General features: G+C 35.7%; 1 protein-coding gene and 1 pseudogene across 8 annotated transcripts in view; both read right to left on the bottom strand.

The window, feature by feature from the left end:
• MAP2K4 (mitogen-activated protein kinase kinase 4) overlaps positions 1 to 22,803 on the bottom strand; it is a 120,750-nt gene that overhangs the window by 21,991 nt on the left and 75,956 nt on the right. For 6 of the 8 annotated variants that reach the window (XM_005582927.5, XM_005582928.5, XM_074018613.1 and 3 more), the window contains 3 exons: positions 12,793 to 12,912; positions 10,274 to 10,325; positions 7,322 to 7,449 (listed from right to left, as the gene is read on the bottom strand). In XM_005582927.5, the coding sequence (XP_005582984.1) occupies positions 7,322 to 7,449; positions 10,274 to 10,325; positions 12,793 to 12,912 (300 nt within the window). Of the gene's footprint in view, positions 1 to 3,108; positions 5,521 to 7,321; positions 7,450 to 10,273; positions 10,326 to 12,792; positions 12,913 to 22,803 lie in introns of those variants that run through there. The other 2 variants (XM_074018608.1, XM_074018609.1) reach the window with 1 other exon arrangement.
• Positions 215 to 4,831, bottom strand: LOC102124653 (dynein light chain Tctex-type 1 pseudogene; annotated as a pseudogene).

The following is a 22,803-nucleotide window of genomic DNA, read 5'->3' as shown; positions in this document are numbered from 1 at the left end:
GCCTCCCAGCTTTGAGCAATTCTCATGCCTCAGCCTCCTGAGTAGCTGGGATTACAGGCGTGTGCCACTGTGCCTGGCTAATTTTTGTGTTTTTAGTAGTGATGGGGTTTCACATGTTGGCCAGGCTGGTCTTGAATTCCTGGCTTCAAGTGATCCACCTACCTTGGCTTCCCAAAGTGCTGGGATTACAAGCATGCACCACCGCACCCGGCCTAATTTTTATTCTTTTTTAATTTTTATTTTAGGCCCAGGATTACACATGCAGGTTTGTTATACAGGTAAACTCATGCCACAGGGGTTTGTTGTACAGATTATTTGGTCACCCAGTTACTAAGCCTAGTACCCAACAGTTATTTTTTCTGATCCTCTCCCACCTCCCACACTCAAGTAGGCCCCACTGTCTGTTTTGCTGCTCTTTGTGTCCATGTGTTCTCATCATTTAGCTCCCACTTACGAGTGAGAACATGTGGTATTTGGTTCTATTCCTGCATTAGTTTGCTAAGTATCCTTAGATATTAATGGATCGCCTACAGCTCCATCCATGTTACCACAAAGGACATGCTCTCATTCTTTTTTATGGCTGCAGAGTATTCCACAGTATATATGTACCACATTTTCTTTATCCAGTCTTCCACTGATGGGCATTTAGGTTGATTCCATGTCTTTGCTATTGTGAATAGCACTGCAATGAACATATGTGTGTGTGTGTCTTTATGACAGAATGACTTCTATTCCTTTTGTTAAATACCCAATTTCAGTAATGGAACCGCTGGGTTGAATGACAATTCTGTTTTTAGCTTTTTGAGGAATCACCACACTGTTTTCCACAATGGTTTAATTAATTTACATTTCCACCAACAGTATATAAGTACTCGCTTTTCTCCATAACCTCACCAGCATCTGCTGTTTCGACTTTTTTTTAACAGCCATTCTGACTGGTGTGAGACATGTCTCATTGTGGTTTTGATTTGCATTTCTCTAATGATCAGTGACATTGTGTTTTTCATATGCTTGTTGGATGCATGCATGTCTTCTTTTGAAAAGTGTCTGTTCGTGTCCTTCACTCACTTTTTAATGAGGTTGTTTTCTTTCTTATAAATTTAAGTTCATTATAGATGCGGGATATTGGAACTTTGTGAGATGCATAGTTTGTATGTATTTCCTTCCACTCTGTAGGTTGTCCGTTTACTCTGTTGACAGTTTCTTTTGATATGCAGAATGTGTGCTCTTTCTATGGGCATTTCTTCCTCGGTGTTAACGTCATCTTCATGATCACTTGACTCAGAACCATTTCAGCTATTTCATCATTGGTCAATAAATGAAAAACTGAAGCTTCATTATTTGGTAATAAAAATATTACCTTGATATCCACTTCTTTCAGTTTACTGACAGACTCGAAAGATGTATTTTTTGCATATAAAAGGAGGTCAGATATCATTTTTTTCTCACTTTAATATATGGAATCCATCCCAAGTCACTACCTTGTTCTTCTTCTTCATCATCATCATCATCACCACCACCACCACTGAATAGTCACAGGCCAAAGGTTATGCCAAGCATGCACAACTGCGTCTTACGTCACTGATGGCCAAGTCCTGGCAACAGCATGAGAGACATCCTTCATGCTAAATGCCTTCTGCAAACCTCCCACACCCACACCTCTGTTCACTGCTGCTAGCATGATGTTCAAGAAAGTGTTTTTATATTTACCCTTCACTGATATAAGGACATCCTGGTCACACGGCTGAATTAATGAAGTCACATTTGGGTGAAAGTACATGGCATAAACATTGTTTTTTATGAGAATTTCGGTTGCAGTATAAGGAGAACAGTTGTCAATGGATAACAAAATCTTTCAGTCTTCTTTGAGTCCAGCTTCCCTGCAATAAGCATAAGGCACCGGTACAAAACATTTATGAAACCAATCAGAAAAGGTATCCCGAGTGATCCAGGCCTTTTGATTAGCATAATAATGCACTGGTAAGACATTCACTTCTTGCAAACAGGAAGGATGCAAGCTTCTGCCTCCTACAGATTTATACCTATACGTGCCTACTGCATTAACACATCCCGTTACAGTTTTTCTGCCCTTGGCATCCTTAAATCCTGCAGGGGCTGTCTCAACAGCTGTAGTGTCTTTCTGGGGCAATCATGCCAAAACAGTGGTATTTCCTCAGCATTATACCTGTTCTGATGTTGAATTTTCATCATCACTATCCCAGGCGAACTCATCAATGAAGTTCTCCACTGCTTCATGATCGGCAGATGCTTTATCACCAGAAATCTTTAAAAAGTGAATGCTATGTTTTTTCTTAAATTTCTGTAACCAGCCTGTTGAATCTTCACGGTTCCCTTCAGTTTTCAGTTCATCATGGTAGATGCTCATTTCATGATGAGCATACTATCAAGTGGCATGTGTTCCCTGCAAGTCTGACAGATTCATTCTTTCAATTCATTATCAAGATCTTCATTTTCAGCTATAGGTGGTGTTTTTCTATTTGTCGGTAACTTTTGTTTATCACTTTCAGCACAGAACTTCAGTAGTTTCTCCTTCTGTTTCTTCAGGTCATATATGGTGGTCATACCAACACCGCACTTTACTGTAAGACATTTCGCACTTACACCATTGTCCAATTTCTCTAACAGCTTGACTTTCTGTGCTATAAAAATAAACACTTCCCCTTTAACAAACTGCTGTCTTTCTAGGGGTATCTGCAGGCCTCTTTGACATTTTCAACATTATCTTTAAGCTACTGAGCAAAAACTGAGCAAACAAACAAAAAATATACAATGAGTAATGCAGGTAGGTCTTGACCCCATGTGGGGTATAGTGTGGAATCTGTCATTAGCACATCTGACCTGCATACATGCCATTTTATTACCCTTTGTAGGCATGCTTATGTGGGGAAAATCTGGGCATGTGTGGAAAAGATATATTGCAGCTAAAGCAGGTACAAGGGTCTTTTATACCTTGGGAACACTGAATAAACAAGGTGTGGTGCACCTGCATTTTGAATGTGACCCATCGCATAAGGTCAGCTGAATTTTCAACTTGGGTCATACTGGTGCTGGTAACATTTCATATTGTGGAGCATTTTGGGTTTTGAATTTTTGGAATGGGGATACTCAAAGATGACATTCTTGTTTGTTTTTTTAGGTGTGGTAAAGATATTGTGGTTATGTAGAAGAATGGTCTTTTTCTTGGGAGATATGCACTGAAGTGTTTAGAATAAAATGCATGACATAACTTACTTTCAGGTGGTTTGGCACATCCATACCCACATACAGAAATTGTCTCGTGCTGCAAAACAACATTTTGGTCAACGACAGACCACATATACAAAGGTTGTCCCATAAGGTTATAATGGAGCTGAAAAATTCCTATCTCCTAATGACACCATAGCCCTCATAACATACAGCGACACATTACTCACGCTTGTGGTGATGCTGTTTTACACAAACCTATTGCACTGCTAGTCATTTAAAAGTATAGCACATACAATTATGCACAGTACACTATACTTGATGTCCTTCTACTTATTAAAAAAAAAGTTAACTATCAAACAGCCTCTGGCAGGTCTTTCAAGGAGGTATTATGAAGAAGGCATTGGTAACAAAGGAGATGACAGCTCCCTGCATGTTACTGCCCCCGAGGACCTTCCAGTGGGGCAAGATGTGGATGTAGAAGACAATGATATTAACGATCCTGCCCATCTATAGGCCTAGAATGATGTCTTAGTTTTTAACAAAAAAGTTTAAAAAGAAAAAATAAGTGAACAGAATAGCCTTATGGAATAAAGATATAAAGAAAGAAAATATTTTTGTATGGCTGTAAGTGTGTGTTTTAAGCTAAGTGTTAATACAAAAAAAGTTTTAAAAATGTTAATTGAAAAGTATATAAAGTAAAAAAGTTACAGTACACTCAGGTTAACTTATTACTGAAGAAAAAATGTTTTATAAATGTGTAGCCTAAGTGTACAGTGTTTATAAAGTCTACAGTAGTGTCCTAGGCCTGCAAATTCACTTACCACTCACTGACTGACTCATCCAGAGCAACTTCTAGTCCTGTAAGCTCCATTCATGAAAAGTGCCTTCTCTCAGTGAACCATTATTTATTCTTCATATCATATTTTTTTAGATTTGAATAATTTATTCTAACAAAAGTATAAAGTATGGAAAATCAGTGTATTTGAATCATTTCAGAGAGGATAGCAAGTTTCACACTAGAAGATTTCAGATTTTAGCACCTTTGAAAAGAAATATTCAGAGTGACAAGTGGCAACGCAGGCTGCAGGTGACCTACAGGGATGCTCATCTGAGTTTAGTGCACAGTTCATGTAACAGTGCAGTCATTTGTTTTTTTCTCTACATTTTGAGAGTGCCACAAAACAGAATTAAAAAGAATGGAAAAGAGTTCACTGAATTCATAGCTGGTGTTAGAAGATGAACTACCGGAGGAAGGTCACAGGCTGGACTAGGAGGTCCAATACCCAGTTCAAAGGCACTGACGATGCAGTACATGGTTTTATTCTCCCATCGCATGGTGCAGCTCCTGTCAGCAGAGCTGTCCCAGAAGCAGGAACTTGCCGTGTGTAATCCAGCTGCGTTCTTTTGCATAATTACACAGGTCACAACATATTTCAGTGGTTTTCCCAGCTTGGTGAGTTGGCTTGAAGTTTGTTCTACTACATTTGTGGTCCACTGATTCACTTTGCTGTGTTGATAAGCGTTACCACCAATTGCGCTTTCTATAGCCTCTTTTACAATCTGCTCAACTCATCAACGACAAAAGCAGTCTCCTCGGCAGCCTGGTAGTCTTCCATCTTTCCTCTGGAGTGTTGCCTCTACCTCCTTTTTGCCATATTTTGACCTATCTTTTCTATATTTAGATACACAAATAGTTACTGTTGTGCTATAACTACCTTCAGTATTTAGTAGAGTAACATGCTGTATAGGCTTGCAGACTAGAAGCAATAGGCTATACCATATAGCCTATGTGTGTAGTAGGCTATACCATCTAGGTTTGTGTATGTACACTCTATGATTTTGCACAACAAAATCGCCTAACGACACACTTCTCAGAACATATTCCCATGGTTAAGCAACATAAGACTGTGTACCTATATGAGGGCATGGAGTTGGGAAAATGTTTACAGGAAATCCATTTATGGGAAAATTTATGTGTAAACTCTACATTTTATTTATTTTTTTATGTTGCACAATCCAATGAGTAATCCTAAGTCCTGTAGACTAAAGACAATTATAAATCTCAAATAAAATGATATACCTCCAACATGTTTTGTCAATATTTGAAGAAAAGTTAAACCACTTGAAGGCTTTTAAAATTAACATTAAGTTCTTGTCTATCTAAATAGGCTTTAAAAGATGAGAATGGACAGAAGAATTTCGTTTGGTCCAGTAAAGATTAGAGGCGAAGAGTTTATCAGCCTTTGTGTTCCACAGATGAAGGTCAGCAGGAAAACAGAAGTCTTACATCTCCTGGGCCTGCAAAGCATATCTCTGCACAAGAATGAAGAAAGTCTGTTTTAAAGAAAGTCTGTGTCTTTCTTTAAAAGCTGAATTCAAAGTATTCTACTTTATCTGGGCTTCAATTGCGTTTTCAAAGCCTGCTTCCATCAAATATAATTCTTAGTGTCACACAACAAAAACATTTAGTCACTGTTAGTATTGAGACAAGCCCTAAAACTGTAGATAACAATTTCAGTTCATTCTCAGGGTATCCTTAATAAATATGTAAATCACATTTCCCAATGCTCCATGTCTAATTATTTTTATTTCCTGCCTTTGAAACTATTATGCCATTTGTCCCTAGTTATCACGATAACAAATGATCTTCCAAACTGAGTCAAGAAATCTGCCCAGCCAGTCAACATCCACAAAACCGAAAGTTTAAAAGAAGGTCTTACCACACAGGTTAGGTGTCTACCCACACACACACACACACACACACACACTCCTTTTACATGTTCATCTGAAGAAAAAGTGATATGGGAAGATATAACAAAACCAAGAGGACTGAAAAATGCAGTAAGTTGAAATTTGTAGTAGCACTAAGCCTATCTATTCACAAACAATATATCACAAACAATATAGAACACCTATGATATCTAGCCTGTGACTCTTACTTTTTTATTATTTATAGCACTAGGTTTGAAAACATATATATCAAGGAGGAAACAAAGAAAAAGAAAAATTTTATTCAATTATAAGCTTATCTTTAGTTGAAAAGAGTCTACAAAGATGGAAAGAAATGCTGCTGGCAGGAAGGCCTCAAGAAACAACCATAAAACCTTATGTGTCGCATTTTTTGTTGTTGTTGTTGTTGTTGTTGAGATGGAGTCTCGTTCTGTCACCCAGGCTGGAGTGCAGAGGCGCAATATCGGTTCACTGCAAGCTCTGCCCTGTGGGTTTACGCCATTCTCCTGCCTCAGCCTCCCGAGTAGCTGGGACTACAGGCGCCCATCACCATGCCTGGCTAATTTTGTTTTGTATGTTTAGTAGAGACAGGGTTTCACCATGTTAGCCAGGATGGTCTCGATCTCCTGACCTTGTGATCCTCCTGCCTGGGCCTCCCAAAGTGCTGAGATGACAGGTGTGAGCCACCGCGCCTGGCTTGTGTCACATTTGTCCCCAAAGAACCATGGCAACATTAAAGAAAGACATCAACACCTCGGGAAATGTCTGAAACACAGACACTAAATTCTTATTCAAATATAGATCAAAATAAAGGCTGTAGGAACACTGTATGCAAATATACTGGGGTAAGATGAGTGTGATATCTATGGATGGATAGTGTACATCTGTCTCTTTGCAGAAAAAGAGGCTCCAGGTTGCAAAATACTGAAGGCCTCGACTTCTGCATTTGTTGGTGTGCTTCATCTACCCGTAAAACAGGGACTGACAATATTCAAAACATACAGCTTCAGACTCTGTAATACATAGTGAATTCTGCTATGAACCCAAGGCTTCCCATTTGTCTCACTAAGGGATAGTAGGAACTTTCTGAGAAGTTACCATCTGCTTAATGAGTTGAATTGAATATAATGAACAAACAATAATCAGAAGACCACAACTGCTAAATGCCAAATAAGAGAAATAAAGCAAGACAGTGAAAACAGGAGCTGACTGGGATAATTTAGCAAAGTTTCATGGAGATGCTAGGACCTGAGCATGGGCCTAAGGGTAAGGGAAATATTCTAGCAGTTTCATGGTAAAATCGCATGACTAATGGTCAGCACAAAAGAACATAGGTTCTCTGTGCAATGACTATCAAACAAGAAGGCCTGGACTTAACACTTACTGCCATGTATGGCCTACAGCCAGCATCTCTTGTCTTGGCAATAGAGTCCACAAGCTGTCCACTGATGCCGAAGTCACAGAGTTTAATATTTCCACTTCTGTCCAGAAGAATATTGGAAGGTTTGATATCTGCAAGACATAGATATCATTCAGTATACAATTAGCTTCTTCCTAGGTTACATAAGGCCTCACTTTAAGCAAAAATATTGAAAAACCTTAGACAACGTAAGTGGTCAAGTCCTTAAATTCAGATATATAAGAAGTAAAGCATCTTCATTTATCACATACAATAATTACTCATGTTTTAAACAAGTAGCTTTAATAACTATAATTGTGTAAATGTAACAGCAAAAGTCATTTCACAAACATCTTATTAATCTATAAGATATAGACAGGGATTGATTTTTCTCTTAACATCTTCATATTTGTAAAACACAGAAAAAACAATGGTTTTCTTCTATTGAAAATGAGAAAGGAAAACAATTTTCTGAATGCCAGTGCTTAAAAACTGAATATCAAAAAAAATTTCACAAGAAATTTAGGCATTAGATTGTTTTCAAAAGGCTTAAAAATTCATTTATTTAGTTCAGATTCATTGCATAACAGTCAAAATATAAGGAATGTCAAATCCCTTTCTCACTGACAATCAAGTCACTACCAGTATGTGCCAACTAATTCTCTATCCATAGCTCAGTCCTTCATCCACGTCCTTGTCACTACCCTGGCTCAATGAATAAAAAATAAGGTTTTAAAATATAGGATGCAGAAAACATCTAAATGTGACTCAGAAGGTGATCCACAAAAAAATTCAGTAAAGATCTCTTACCATGATTGAAACAGCTGTGGGCCTATCAAAAATCCATTCCTAACCATCCATACTTTCTTTTCCTTTTTTTTGAGACAGTCTCACTCTTTTTTACCCAGGCTGGAGTGCAGTGGCGCAATCCCCACTCACTGCAACCTCCGCCTCCCAAGTTCTATCAATTCTCCTATTTCAGCCTCCTGAGTAGCTGGGATTACAGGTATGCGCCACCAGATACGGCTAATTTTTGTATTTTTAGTAGAGATGAGGCTTCACCATGTTGGCTAGGCTGGTCTCAAACTTCTGACCTCAAGTCATCCAGTTGCCTTGGTCTCCAAAGTGCTGGGATTACAGGTGTGAGCCACCACGCCCAGCCCCATCCATATCTTCTAACAGAACCTGTGTTTTATTGAGGTATCTCTTCTTATCAACAGCCACACCTCCAAATCCTGGCTGTTGGCTGGTATAAGTTTTATAAGGGTAGTCTCATGCTTCTTGATAGTAGCTGGTTTAAGGGCATGAGGCACTTCTAGTGAATGAGCCAAGAAAAGGTATGAAGAGATGTGGGAAAAGTTTCCATATTCCCCACAAAGCTGCACAGCATGAGAGCACCTCTTCTTCAAGAGGCAGTCACATCTAGACACGACAGTGGGAACTGCTCTAGTTGTTACTACCCTGAGGACAGAGTTAACACATGAAGGAGGACAGAAGCAAAAAGAACAAGCATGACCCCTAGTCATATTGTGCTTTCAGCCACCCCATCTTTGGATTTATTATGACAGATAATGAATTTCCTTGAAGTTTAACGAGAGTTATCAGAATTTTCTATTACTTGTAATCAAAAGCACTGACTCCAACAAAAAAGCTAACTGATCCTAACTGATAAAAGACAGCTATAAACTCATCACTTTATTTAGTAAGAGAAAAACAAAAGTTACTTCTGAAGATTTTTTATTTTATTCAACTACTTCCCAGGCAGTACCTTGGTGCTTTACTGCGGTCACTAAGTATCCCTAAGGTAACTAACAAATGTCTCAAAGGTGCTACTCTCACAATTATAAAACACAGCTAACGAAGAAGGGAAAAAAATCAAGACAAGAAGAACAACTACAAGAGAAACAAAGAATTTTGTCTAGGGACCTAACTCTACATAATTTTAGGCCAAAAGAAAAAATGATATTATTTCTAACAAGCATTAAGCCAAACAAAATTAAATAAAATATACTGATGTTCAAGGTTCACTAATTTCAGTGGTCTAGTGTCAACCACAAACAAAATAACTTAAAAAAATGGCCCAATTACTAATTTCTTTAACCACCAGAAATTGTCTCCCAGAATTAGAAATTTTTCACTTCTCTTGATTTTGACCTTTTACTTTTCTTCCTATTTACTGTCAGGCTAAATCACACACTGCCACGTACTGTCTTAGGTTTTTCCATTACAAATTTGCTGAGGGGTACTGACCCAGTGTGTTTCCTCAAAGCCAGCACCTCACTACCCTGAGTCTAGCACGGTAATAAGAAAAGCAAGCATTTCATCTATTTGCTGGATTAAATTCGGGATTCCCACAGGGTTACTACTTTTCTAGGTTTGGCCTTCAACTACATCAAATGTTTCATTTGAATATGCATCTAATAAGGGCAAGATCACTGTTTACACAAATACAACATGCTTTAGAGAAATTTCAACTTATAATACCAATTAAAAGATTTGTCTCAATTTAGAAACATCCTCTAATGTGAAGAAGAAACAACAGACAGGGATAGCGTGCCTTTAAAATGCTTGACAGTACTATCCCTCAGATTCTTCTCTGAATGTCCACAGGACCACTTCGATGCCCTATTTGTATGCAGAAAAACATTAATTATCTATCAGGCAAATGCATAATTATTTTTCAACTAATAGTAATAACAATGTGCAGCAAAATCTATTTTAGTTTCTAAGTCCAACATACTAAGACAGACTGAAATTTATTGAATCCTAAAGAAAAAAATAGTAATAATATGAGCTTTAGAGTACATAAATCATTTTTTGCTAAAAATATGAATATTTTAGGAAAGTTTATACAGTGACACTGTAATTTTCAGTAACTGTTCATCAATTAAGAGAAAAAAGTTAATTTCTATTAAGCAAATACCAATCCATACCCACCTCTATGAATAATTTTCAAGTTTTCTTTTAAGTGGTTTAGTGCTTTCACAGTCTAGGGAGAAAAGAAGAGATGAAATAAGCACCTTGTTTCTTTTTATTCAAACAGCATAATAGTTGAAAACAAGTAATATCCCATGTAGTCCTTTGCATACACTTTAAGCTTAATATTTCAATATTCTGTCATTTCTTGTTATCCAAAGATACTGAATAATTTCAGATCTAAAAGCTTAGTTGTCTTTATATGCTGTTCCCTGATGGCTAAAACAAACCAACCAACCAACCAACCAACCAACCCACCCAGTAACTTAGACTTATAATTTAATAATTCATTTAAAATTTTATCTTTTTTTGTATCTCCAACCTAAAATTTCCTTGTATTTTTTTTTCCTTTTTGTTTTGAGACTGGGTCTCGCTCCCACCACTGCCTCCCAAGTAGCTGGGACTACAGATGCATGCCTGGCTAACTTTTTAAATTTTTAGTAGAGACAGGGTTCTAGCTATGTTGCCCAGGCTGATCTCAAATTCCTGGGCTCAAGCAATCCTTCTGCCTCAGCCTCTCAAACTACTGGGATTACAGGCATGAACCATTGTGCCTGGCCTCTAACATGTTCAAAAATAAAAACAGGACAACAACGATCACTGAGTTGGTTCCATTTCAACTAAGAGTAATAACTTGCAGCAAAATCGATTTCAATTTCTAAGTCCAATAGTACATAAAAAGTTTTCTAAATTCTCAGTTCCTCACAATTATCCACCCTCATTGGGTGCTAAGCCTTCAAGGTGATTTTTGAAGAGCTAGCGTAACTCTGTTCACCACTGTGGGAATTTATCCTGTTGCCTGGTCACTGATCATGATCAGAATATTACACATTTATTCAGGAAGGGAAGGAAGAGAGACACAACCTCAAACTAAAGGAGAACTAAACAACAGGCCAACCATTTGCTGTAAGATTAAGTCTTTGCTGATGTCAAGCTGCTAGGTACGAGAAATGTAGAACACATAAATTTGTTGTGAATAGCTATGCTTGTGTGTTTGCTGGTTTATTAATTAGCAAGAAAAGACTAAACACAAAATAATTTTACATGTGTGCTTAGTATATATAAAATGATCACCAAGTCTTGACTAACGCAAATATGGAATAAATCATTTTCTATGGTATATATTCTTTATATTGCAATATATAAAATAATTTTCTGTTTTCTAATTTCATGGTCATCCTGTCATAGAGTGGTTAAGAGCAGGGTTCTGGGATCAGGCTGCCTGGATTTAAATCATTTGCCACTTCTAACTGCATACACTTCAAAGCACATTAATTATTTCATCTGTCTATGCTTCAGATTATCATCCATAAAGATGGGGTAACACTATTTACCACAGAGAGTTGCTATGAAGATTAAATGTCACAAACAGTTTGATGCAAATAAGCATTTAATAACCATTAGCTATTGTCATTTTTCTATTATTATAATTATTACGAATAGTAACAAGTTTCAAGATAACACTGGTTGAATATATTAGAGAGAGATGGCTAAACTAATCATTGTAAAATTTCATATACCCAGCTAAATAATGAATAAGTTTCTAGTCTAAGTTAGCTTCATTTAATACAATTATTTTCATAAAATTTAAAAATAAAATGATTTTCATAAAATCTTTTTATGAAATTATTTGAAAGGGTATATATATCTTGGTGAACTACATTGGAGGGATAGTATGCAGGTAAGGAAGAGCTGGGAAATTACATGCAACCGAAGTATCTATTTTACAACTTCCTGTATGATTTAGTTTATATATCAACTAACCTAAAACATGCCATTAGCTCAGATTCTCAGGAGTTTCTAAGAATCTTATGAATTTTGCTCTATGAAAGTAAATTATCTTTTTCCTTTAGGAAAAAAATGTACATACATTTGCCGAGTTAAAGATTCAGAGCAAGAAACAAAGTGATCAACCAATTTACTTTCAAAACTATAAACACATATGTAAAAAAGTACCTATTTTCTTTTTTGGTCCTCTGGTGAAAGTGAATTAACCAAATTTAGTAGTAACACTGGTCCCTGAAACTGCTAGTCAAAATTTTAGATAGTTTAGACTGAATAACCAAAATCTTAAATCATAGTAAACATACTTTGTCCAAGGGCTTCAATTATGGGGCTTCAAGGAGACGGCTGTGATTCTGATTAATTTCGGGATAACTGTGCTAATATAGCCTATTTAAAAATAGTTAAAGCAACAGGAAAAAATGAACAGAAAATTGCTTTTTCTAGTTTTATTTACAGAACAGTCTGTTATGATTCATTGAGATTCAAAGGGAAAGAACATTGGCAGTATTTATCGAGACCATTATGATTACTATTGTGCTAACTACCCCACAGAAGTAACTTTGTCTCTGGTTATTCACTATGAATTATTTTCAGGAAGGTACTGTGAGTGACATTCAAATATGTGTATTCAAAACTCCAGCAGCATCTCTATATAACTATATACACAAGGAATAATTTAAAGACTAGGTACTTACTGCTAAAGTGATTTTGCCTAAAATTTCTTCTGGAATAACATCATCTAATACACTATATACATATTTGTAAAACTTATCAAACGAGGTAGACATGAGTTCCATACAGATCCAACAGTCACCCTATAAAATAACAAATATCTGTTATTCTTACATATCTTAAATATCACCTTGCCTTTACTTAAAATGTAAATATTAAGAAAGGAGCAATCTTATTCTTATTTCAAATCTCAAACTAGTAATAATATTTGTTTTCTTATTAAAGCCTTCAACAGATTTAAATACAAACAATGTAGTTAAAGCCAATTTTCCCCACTCTTTAATTGTATGGACAGGGACAGGCTTACACAGAAAACTTCTGTGCTTTTATAAAAATTTCAAATTTTGCCAAAATAGAAAAAAAAATAGGAAATATGTAGAAAACCATTCATTCTTACTAACAATGAAAATAGATGACAGTAATCTTAAGAGACTACATAAACTTCTTAAATTAGCCACAAAAGACAAAAATACATAAAGTAAATCCCATGCCTCAAGACCCTGTTCAAATGCCACCTTCTCAGCAAGGCCTACTTTAAGTAATGTAAAGCGCAAGTCATCCCACCAGCCACTCCCCCATCCTGCTCTGTTCTGTAAAGTCATCATCATGCTCTAATGTAAAGTGTAATTTACTTATTTATTATGTTTGTCATATATATTCCCCACTAGAATGTAACCTCTGCCAGAGCAAAGACTCAATAAATACTTGTTAAATGACTGGATGCCGGCTATAATTAAACTGAATCATTCAAACATTTCTTGCATTATAGATTGTTTTAAACCAATTTGACAGCAATTTGACAATAAAACAGAAATAACTGTGTTGATACCATTTTACAGAATCATCCTATGTCTGGGAATGTAACTGAAACAAATGCTCCATAAATTACACTAAGAAAAAACAAAACTAGAAATCGATGAACTATCTCACAAAAGGGAATACTACAACATTAAAGAGATTATCTAAAATCAATATTTCTGAAAATGAATACAGTTCATGAGAGAGATGCGTGAGTCATGAAAAAATAAAAAATAAAAGCAGATACTATGATTATAATAAAAGTACAGGACACACAGATGAACAAGAACTACAAAGTACCTTACAAAAATGAAAATACTATCAAAATGATTTTTAAAAATTACCTTAAACAGTTCTGTATGTTGTTGCTTATTTATAAATACAGCAAAGATTTTCTACCCACTAATCTCGTATCCTTCAAATATATAATGATTATATAATCAATTCTATCCTTGGATTATATAGGAGATTAATGCCTGTTAAAAGTAAAATTACTTGCCCAGAATAATACACTTACCCATGAATAGAATCCAGTGTCCCTAATGTTTTTCTTTTATCAATGTTTACAATGCACTCTTACAACAGGACCACTTTCTAGAACATTCACATAGCTAGCTACATGGCTATACATAATATGTTTTTGTAAAGCATATTGGACATAGTAAACTTTTACTGATTATTTCTGCATTTAAGTCTTTCTTCTCTGTAAACCTCTTTTTCTTTAGAGAGACCTGTGAGAATGGCTATCGTGAAAGATCAAGTAACACCCTCCACCCAAAATAGACATAGCTTTATTTTAGAGACACTATCTAAGTAGGTTTACTAAAAATTTTTATTAGAGACATACAGCACATTTACCTCATCCACTTATAAAACAGTAGAAAGAACGAACCTCAATAATACAGCAAAGTGAAAACAACAACAACAATAAAAAAAATGACATTAGGAGTCTGAAACGCCTGACATTATCCAAGCTCTCCTACTTTCTACTTTTATAAGCGTGGGTCTCCTCACGTCCTCATCTATGAAATGAGACTGCCCCACCATCCTCAGTGGACTGTGATAAAGGGCAAATGAGTTAACATATGCAAAGCACAAACTAAAGTGCCTGGCAGGTGGTAAAAACTATAGTTACCAAATGGAAGGGAGAAGGAAGGGAAATACGGGCAAACAAAAGAGAAAGATGGGCATGGGAGTGGGAGAATAAAGGTGAGAAGTGGGGACAGAAAAGAGCAATGAGCTCGAGAGAGAGACCTCTTTGTGATTTCTAAGGAACATAACCTAATGTAACCTTCTTACCTCTCTGACAGTTCCTTTTGGTCATACAGAGAACAAGACAATGGTAATGAGCTGAATTTAAAAAATGAAATGCCCTGAGCTGTCTGAAAAAGTAGTGACAGCAGCATGAACTGTCATGCTCAAGCAGAAAACAGGATGACCACAGGTCTGAAATGCAGAAGTTAATAAATGTGGGTTTATTGGGGGAAAAAAGCTAGAGAATGATGAAAAACTCAACTACTAAGGTAACATAAGGGTTCCTAAAGATTCATTTATAACCAATAACATATACCAATAATAACTAATTAGAAAATAAATTTAAAAAGATATCATTCTCAATAAAAATATAAACTAAGTCACCAGGAAATATATCTAATAAAATAGGCAGAACCTTTATGAAAACAAATATAAAATGTTACTAAAGGACATAACAACAACCTGAACAAATGGAGTGGCAGACCATGATTACAAATGTGAAGACTCAAGATGAGAAGCATGTCAAATTCTCCCAAATTAATCTAAGAATTCAGTTAAATTCTAATCAAAATTTTCAAGGACCTGAACAAACTGACCCTAAAGCTTATATTAAAGTAGAGCCAAGAATAACTAAGATAATTTTAAAGAAGAGATACTGACCTACTACACAAAGACTTTTTATGAAGCAGTCAGAAATAAAAGGTAAATATACCAAAGAAACAGATGCAAAAGTTCATGCACATACAGAAATCTGATATATGACAAAAGTTAAAGCAAATCATAGTAAAAGAATGTATTATTCAATGAATGCCGCTGGGACAACTTACCTTCCATATAGAAAAAAATTAAATTCTGACATCAAATCATTCACAAATATATATACAAAAACTCCCAAATGGATTTTGCAAAAAAGCAAAAGTTTTTTTTTTCTAAGAGTTCTCCATGACTTTTATGTCGGAAAAAAATTTTTCTCAAGAACACACATAAAAACAACAAATCACAAAGGATAAGACCTGTTAAATTTAACCCCATTATAATGAATACTTCTGTATAAACAAGGAGAACATACCAAAAGTTTAAAAATGAGAGACAAAAGCATCTATTTGGATGTAAAGAAACAAAAGACCAGTATCCTGAATAATAAACAGTTATGCTAAATTAATTAGGGAAAGATAAAACTTAGTAGAATTATATCAAAGGCAATTAAAAAAAAAAAAGCCTAAATATATGTAAAAAATTCTGAACCTCACCAATCAAGGAAATGCAATTTTAAAAGTGAGATACCACTTCAAACTGCCAAAAATTAAACGTTTATTATCAAATGTTAGTACAGACCAGGTAAAAGATCTGTGACAGTAAATGCTGATGGCATACTCAATAAACATTCCCCCTTTCCTCTGCACAATATACCTAGCTAAAATCTACATTTCCTGGTCTTTAAATGTAAAGAAAGGCAGCCACAGAGGTATCAACACAAAATCATTGGTTCATGACTCCAGGAAAATCCTTTTCGTTCTTCCCTTTTTTTTCCCCCTTCGTGTGGACATGATAGCTGAACTCTAGATAGCTGAACTCTAGGAGCCAACGTGGACCAAGAGGTAACCATAACAACTGAAACCATAAGCTACTAACAGTCAGGAATGACTGATACCAAATACAATTCTCAATACAGAAACTTTGGTGGAAATGTAAGTCAGTACTCCAGCTGGAGATATGGGTATCATTAAATTTAGCAATTGTATTTCCAGGGACATACGCTGAATAATCTGTAACCTAAGTTGTCAAGGAGACATGCAAAACAATTCTTCATTTTTGTGCTGTTTATAATTGTAAAAAATTAGAAGCAATCTATGTTAGGATTATTTCTAAAAATAAAACAAAATAGGGTGTATTTAATCATTAGAATACTACATAAAATAAATTAAATCTATATATTATGAATCTATATTTACATAAATCTTGAAAACTATGTTGAATAAAACTGTTGAATAAAATGTATAATAGAGAATGCATTTAGCATTCCATTTACTTAAACTGTGAAAATACAGAAAGCAATATTATGTAAAATGTAGGGGAAAATGCCCATATGGATGACCTAAACCAACAAGCAAGTTAAAGGAAACACTCAGAGTAGTGATGAGATTTGGAAAGGGAAATGTGATGAGGGCTTTAAGTGCATTTATAATATTTAAAGACTTATAAAGAATAAATATGCCAATATAGGATTTGGGTAGCTATTCCTCCTCTGTAATTTAGTCTATGTTTAAAATATTTCACAGTTTAAAAAGAACATGGACCACCTTAACAAACAAAGAAAAAAAAAGGAAATCAAGCAAAAATAAGTAAAAGAAAGTAAGAAACCACAATCAGAATGAATCCCCCCATCAAAAAATAATAATAGTAATAGAAAAGCAATAGAGAAAATCATGTAACTGAGGCTGGACGCAATGGTTCATGCCTGTAATTCCAGTGCTTTAGGGGGCCAAGGTGGGAGAAAGGCTTGAGGCCAGGAGTTTGAGTCTAGCCTGATCAACAAAGTGAGACCCCACCTCCACAAAAAAAAAAAAAAAAAAAATTAATTAGCAGGGTGGTGGTAGTGCATGCCTGTAGTCCTAGCTACTCAGGAGACTGATGTGGGAAGATCCCTTGAGCCCAGGAGTTCAAGGTTGGGTTGAGCTAGGATGAGGCCACTGCACCACTCCAGCCTGGGCCACAGAGCAAGACCTTGACTTTAAAAAAAAAAGATAAGAAAAGAAAATCATTTAACTGAGAGCTAGCTGGTTCATCGAGATGGTCAATAAAATTGATAAACCTCTAGCTGGACTAATTGGGAAGAAAAAAAGAAGACATAAATTATCGGTATCAGAAACAAGTGGCAGGGAGGGAGGGACAGGGAAGACAGAAGTAACACACTACAGACTCTACCAATATTAAAATAATAAAAAAGAAATATTATGAATAATTTTATTCCAATAAATTTGATAATTTAGATGAAAGGGATAAATTTCTTCAAAGAAACAAATACCAAAGATCACTCAACAAGAAATATGTAACTTGAATATAACTCTATCTTTGAAAGAAACTGGATATTCAGTCAAAAATATTCTCACAAAGACATTGCTAAGTTCAAGTGGCTTCACTGGTAAATTCCATCAAATATTTACAAAAAAAAAAAATACCAATTAGATATAAATTCTCCCAAAAAACTCAGGAAGAGGAAATATTTCCCAACTCATTCTACGAGGCTAGCATTACACTGATACAAGTCAGACAAAAATAGGAAAACTATACATCAATGTCTCTCACAGATATAAAAATTTTAAATGAATTTTAGCAAATTAGCGAAATGTTAGTAATTTAGCAAATTGAATCCAATGACAGATAAAAAAGAGAATACGTCATAACGCCAACTGAATTTCTCCCAGAAATAAAAGCTATGCTTAATATCAGAAATCAATCCATATAACTTACCATTATTAAAACAACCAACAAACCATACATCTCAAAAACATCTCAAGGATCTGGAAAAAGAATCTGACAAAAGTCTAACATCCATTCCTGACAAAATCTCTCAGCATACTATGAGTAAAAGGAGACTTCTTTAACTTGATTTAAAAAAAAATTATGAAAACCCCACAGCTAATATCATATTTAATGATGAAAATATGAATGCTTTCTCTCTAGGATCAGAAAAAAACACAAGGATGTCTACTCTCACCGTACCTATTCAACAGCATACTGAAGGTTCTAGCCAGTGCAATGAGGCAAGACAAAAATAAATAAAGGAACTAACTGGGGAAGAAAGAAGTAACTCTCTATTCACAGACAAAATGATGATCTATGTAGTAAATCTGAAGGGAGCTAAAAAAGCAACTGGAATTTGAGTTTCGCAAGGCTGTTGCACACAAGATCAATATAAAAAATCAAACGATATTTGTGCATATTAGTCACAAGAGAAAATTAAGAATATATATTACAGCATTACAAATAAACACTTAAAGGCAACTCTAGTAAAAAGATGAAAGACATACAGTAAAAACCATAAAATATTGCTGAGAAAAATTAAAGAAGATGTAAAATAATAAAGTGAGATGCCACAGAAAAGGGTCAATAGACTTAATATTGTTAAGATATCAATGCTCCCCCAGTAGACCTACAAATTTAGCAAAATCCCAATCAAAAATCCCAGCGGGTGGTTTTTTTTTTTTTTTTGCTGGTTTTTTTCAGGTCTTTTTTGGTAGAAATCGACAAGAAGATTCTAAAATCCACATGAAAATAGAAAGGATATGAAAGAGCTGAAACAACTTTTCAAAGAACAAAGTTTAAGGACCAACACTCTCAAATCTGAAGACTTTCTACAAAGCTGGAGTAGTCGAAGGCCATGTGAGATTAGTGCAAAGACAGACAAACAACAGATCAACAGAACAGAGCAGTCCAGAAATAGACCCACATCTATATGGACAACTGATATCTGATAAAGGTGCAAAGGATATCCACATGCAAAAAAAACCTCATCACTATATAACTCTCGATATATATAAAAACTAACTCCAAATGGGTAAGCATAAATGTGATACCTAAAACTATAAAACTGCTAGGAGAAAACATAAGAAATAATCTTAAGTGAGCTTGAGTTAGACAAGAGCTCTTACATACAACATAAAAAGTACAATAGATAAATTTAAAAATTGGCCCATATCAAAAATTTTAATGGCCCACATTAAAAACTTTTGCTCTCCAAAAACACTGTTAAGAATATATATATATATAAAAAGATAAGCACAGACAGGAGGCAGTATCTGCAAATCATAGGTCTGATAATAAACTTGTATTCAAAATATATTTTTAAAAACCTCCCAAAACTGAATAACAAAAAACCCCAATTTAAATAAAAATGTACAACAGGTTTTAACAGGATCTTCATCAAAGAAGATATACAGTTGGTAAATAAGCACATGAAAAGACATTCAACACTGTTAGTCATCAGAAACATGCAAATTAAAAATACAAAGAGATTACACCATACATTTACTAGAATGGCTAAAGATTAACACGACAGATCATACTAAGTGACGGAAAAGACATGGAAGAAACAGAACTCTCAAAAACTACTGATGGAAGCATAAAATGGTACAACTACCTTAGAAAAAAGTTTGTCCAGGCCGGGCGCGGTGGTTCAAGCCTGTAATCCCAGCACTTTGGGAGGCCGAGACGGGCGGATCACAAGGTCAGGAGATCGAGACCATCCTGGCTAACACAGTGAAACCCCGTCTCTACTAAAAATACAAAAAAAACTTAGCCGGGTGAGGTGGCAGGCGCCTGTAGTCCCAGCTACTCGGGAGGCTGAGGCAGGAGAATGGCGTGAACCCGGGAGGCGGAGCTTGCAGTGAGCTGAGACCCGGCCACTGCACTCCAGCCTGGGTGACAGAGCGAGACTCCGTCTCAAAAAAAAAAAAAAAAAAAAAGAAAGAAAAAAGTTTGTCCATTTTTTAAAAAGTTAAACATACACCTGCAATATGATCCAGCCATTCCACCCCCATGTAATTACCCCAGGAAAATAAAAGCTTATGTCTATACAAACAATTGTACATAAATGCTCAAAGCAACTTTATTTGTAATAGACAAAAACTGAAAACAATCCAAAAGGCCATCAACAGGTAAATGAGTAACAAACTGATATGTCTGCATAATGGAACATTACATATAGTACTCGGCAATAAAAAGAAATAAACTACTGATAAATGCAAGATAATTATATTGAATGAAAGACGACAAACTGAAAAAGAGAAGTACATACTGTCAGATCCCATTTATGTAAAAATCTAGAAAATACAAATTAATCTATAAAGGCATAAAGCAGGTCAGTGGTTATCTGAGGATGGGGACAGCAGAGAGGTGGCAGGCATTACCTACGTGGTATAAGGAAACTTGTGAGTGATGGGTACATTCATTACCTTGATTTTGGTGATAATTCTACAGGCGTATATGTTTGTTCAAACATATCAAACTGTACACTTTACATATGGGAAGTTTATCAGATGTCAATTTTACCTCCATAAGCTGCATTTAAAACTTGCAAGGAGAAAGAAGAGGGAAAGGAGAAGAGGGGTTGAAGTAAGGATAAAAAAGGGGGAGATAACTCGCTTTAGCCAGCATCACTGCCTTCTATAATCTGATGAACTTCTACATTTAGAAGTTACTCAAGAACAGTGCTTTCTGCACTAGAATTTATTGCCCAACCTCAAAAGATGTTTTAAGAGTTTACCTGCTATGAAATTCTCAAATTTTATGCATCAGAAAAATTTTTAAGTGATACTAGGTTTCAGCACTGTTAAGATAAATGCTAGGTCTTTTTTGTAAAATATAGGCTAGCAGTTACTTCCATTATTCAATTAATATCAAGCTCTTTTTTCCACCTACCTACAAAGCCTGAAAATGACTCTTAGGAACATGTGCAATTGAGTGACCTAATAACTTATCTAAACCAAATCCAAGCTGTACTTTGGACTTTTTTTTGAGTTTGGTTCCATCCTAGAAAGAACTATGCATGGTTGAAGACAATGGCAACACAGAATTACCAACTTCAGTATTAAGTATTATTCACTGCTCTGAATAAGTGACGGAACTTTCAGAAGCTCAATATTACCCAACAGCAAGATTAATCTCTAAACAGTGGAACTACCATTTGATCCAGCAATCCTACTACTGGGTATCTACCCAAAGAAAAATAAATCATTATATCGAAAAGATATCTGCACTGGTATGCTTATTGCAGTACTATGTAAAATAGCAAAGTCATGCAATCAACCTAAATGTCCTTAAAATGTGACATACATACACAATAGAATACTGACAGCCATTAAAAAAAGAATGAAATCATGGTTTGTTTTTGTTTTTTTTTTTTTGTGGCAACACGGATACACTGGAGGCCATTTTTAGTGAAACCACCTAGAAACAGAAAGACAAATACCACATGTTCTCGCTTATAAATGGGAGCTAAATCATGTGCACGCATGGACAGAATACGGAACTGGAGACCTTGGAGACACAGAAGGGAGGGAGGAGTTGAAAAGGGTGGATGATCGAAAATTACTTGATGGGCACAATTTACATTGTTTGCGTGACAGATACACTAAAAACCCAAACTGTACCACTGCTCAATATATCCATATAAAAAAACTGCACTTGTATCCCTTAAATTTAAATAACATTTAAATTAAAATAAATAAATAGTTGCTGCAAGAATGAGAAAAGGAACATCTCATAAGCTCCTCGATGGATGGCTGACTGAACCAAACCAAGAGCTGAAGTCCAGTGGTTGTATAAGTTAGGCGAAATGAAATCCCTGGAGAGTGTCTCACAGTAACAGGAATCGAAAGCACTGTCTCTCTCACAGTGCTAGTAAGGTAAGGTAAAAAGTCCTGACTACATACATTCATTTCTACTATTTCCTTTCATGAACTCAGATTTTTTTTTGTCTATTATTGGAACTGAAGGTCATGTCACCAAAAAAGATACATGTAACTCATCAACTGCAAAAGAAAAATGTTTCTTTAAACTCTTATTAAATCTCTTTTATATATATGTGTGTGTGTGTGTGTATATATATATATTATTTTTTTTTTTTGAGATGGAGTCTCGCTCTCTTGCCCAGACTGGAGTGCAGTGGCGAGATCTTGGCTCACTGCAACCTCCACCTCCCAGGTTCAAGTGATTCTTCTGCCTCAGCCTCCCGAGTAGCTGGGACTACAGGCATGCACCACCACGCCTGGCTAATTTTTGTATTTTTAATAGAGACAGGGTGTCACCATATTGGCCAGGCTGGTCTCGGGCTCCTGGCTTCGTGATCCACCGACCTTGGCCTCCCAAAGTGCTGGGATTACAGGCTTAAGCCACCGTGCCTGACCATTTTAATATTTTTA

Source organism: Macaca fascicularis, chromosome 16 (assembly GCF_037993035.2).
Source record: "Macaca fascicularis isolate 582-1 chromosome 16, T2T-MFA8v1.1".
NCBI classification, from domain to species: domain Eukaryota; kingdom Metazoa; phylum Chordata; class Mammalia; order Primates; family Cercopithecidae; genus Macaca; species Macaca fascicularis.
The sequence above is the reverse complement of the archived record's forward strand: the minus strand, read 5'-3'. Positions and strand labels throughout refer to the sequence as shown.